Consider the following 1,798-nt stretch of genomic DNA (forward strand, 5'->3'; position numbering starts at 1 on the left):
TGCATCCCTAATAATTATAGCTGCAGCGCTTCAACTTAATACTACATTTTCTGATAGATATTTTGTAAGGCACTACAGCAGCACTGCCTGGCCTCTGATGAGCTTGAAGAGACCAATCTAGATTGTTTATTTCTTCTGTAATCTGACCGACTTCCTCCAAATCTGCTAGAAGGGATCTAAAAATAAATATAACCTTCTTACAATGAATGTATTTTGTCCTTAAATACAAAAATCTTTATTTAATTGAATATTAGATAATAGTCATAAGGGCTGATAACAAAGGGAAATACCCCTACTTCCAGAAAAAAAAAACAAAGAAACACACAGAGAGAAAATGTTCAGGTGATTAAAAAGAATAAAAAAAAAAAAAAAAGGAACCAGAATACTCACCATAAACCCAGGCAACAGCTATACATTCAAAGAATGCCACCCACAGAAGGCACACACCGCTGGCTGCATAGTAGTCAAACAGCTGGAAAACGTACATGCCACCCTGCAGGGAAACACACGCTTTCAGACGCAGTTTCAATATAAATAAGCCCAAAAAACTCAGTGTGCAGGAAGTGTTTGGTAGGAAGGAAAAAAATGGGGCAGAGATTCAGCTTTGAGTCATCTGAGGTCGATGACAAAAAAAAAACAAAACAAAAAAAAAACCTGGGTCTTTAATCTCTTTAAGCTGCAGAACAAAGTGATGGTAACCTGGCCTTCCCCTGTCTGAACACTACAGGAAAAAATATTCTTAATCCTTGGAAGCCTAAAGCTGAATAAGACATTTGAGAAAAGAGGAAAATGAATAAATATGGAGATTTGGAAAAAAAAAAAAAGGCTTATTTTCATTTATAATCTCCTAAAAAACTAAAATTAGATAAACTGGGTCAAATTAAACGTTTTTAGAAAAGGGAAAAAAAGCAAAGAGTCCAGCAGAAGAAAACACGTAGGAACATTTGGGAAATAAACGGGCTCTGTAACTATTAATACCTACAGTGGAGAGGAAGTTCTCATGACTTGACACTAAAAGTCATGGGAACACCCCCGCCCCCCCGCTTCTCATGGGGCTGACAGTAATAGCAGCTCTGGTTTGGACCACATGCACCCAAAAGCAGGTCACCAGAAGCCTCTGTTTACATTCTCTAAAGAGGATTTTTCCTTTCCATATTTTGCTTTTAGTCATTTCACTTCCTGGTTTTTCTGTTCCTACCTTGGTCACCATGGTAAGTCCAAACAGGTAGCTGATGCAGCAGATGATAGCGATGAAGACCTCTCTGCAGTAACCCTTCCTTAGGAAGGACGGATACAGATCCACCAGTGATGTGATCTGCCCTTCCACCTCCACAAACTGGAAGAAACCAGACACTGGTCAGAATCCAAACTCTCCGACTGAACCCCATTGAATGTTGCAGAAACATCTTTATCAGCTACGCTTTTGCTGAGAAAAAAACAAAGAATCTATTTATTAAGTGGGTCGCTATTTGAGTCATTCTTCCACCGCACACCGAGACAGCAACTGAGACTGAAGCCAACAAAATGGAGGCACAGCGTCTTATAGAAGTAGGAACTATGCTAAAAAACATGGCGGACAAGCAGCTAGGCTTTCCAAAGAGAAACTGTACTGCCTCCAAAGAGGCGGGATCTACTAAAAAATGAAAAAAAAGTTGTCATGAGACACAGAAACAAGTCAACCGGCAAAGAGGAGAGAATCTATGAGAGGATAAAAACCAAGAAAGCAAGATGGAGTCAATCGTGGGACATATTGGACCTTTTAATAAGTGTGTCCGTTTTAATCAATCTGCTGGTATTA

At 39.4% G+C, this 1,798-nt stretch overlaps 1 protein-coding gene across 1 annotated transcript in view; it reads right to left on the minus strand.

Moving 5' to 3' along the window:
* LOC107104625 (sodium- and chloride-dependent taurine transporter-like) overlaps positions 1–1,798 on the minus strand; it is a 36,753-nt gene that overhangs the window by 3,746 nt on the left and 31,209 nt on the right. The window contains exons 11-12 of the mRNA XM_015404665.1: positions 1,199–1,336; positions 391–493 (exon numbers count right to left, since the gene is read on the minus strand). Of these exons, the coding sequence (XP_015260151.1) occupies positions 391–493; positions 1,199–1,336 (241 nt within the window). The remainder of the gene's footprint in view (positions 1–390; positions 494–1,198; positions 1,337–1,798) is intronic.

This window comes from Cyprinodon variegatus, unplaced genomic scaffold (assembly GCF_000732505.1).
Source record: "Cyprinodon variegatus isolate N-32 unplaced genomic scaffold, C_variegatus-1.0 Scaffold1821, whole genome shotgun sequence".
NCBI classification, from domain to species: Eukaryota; Metazoa; Chordata; class Actinopteri; order Cyprinodontiformes; family Cyprinodontidae; genus Cyprinodon; species Cyprinodon variegatus.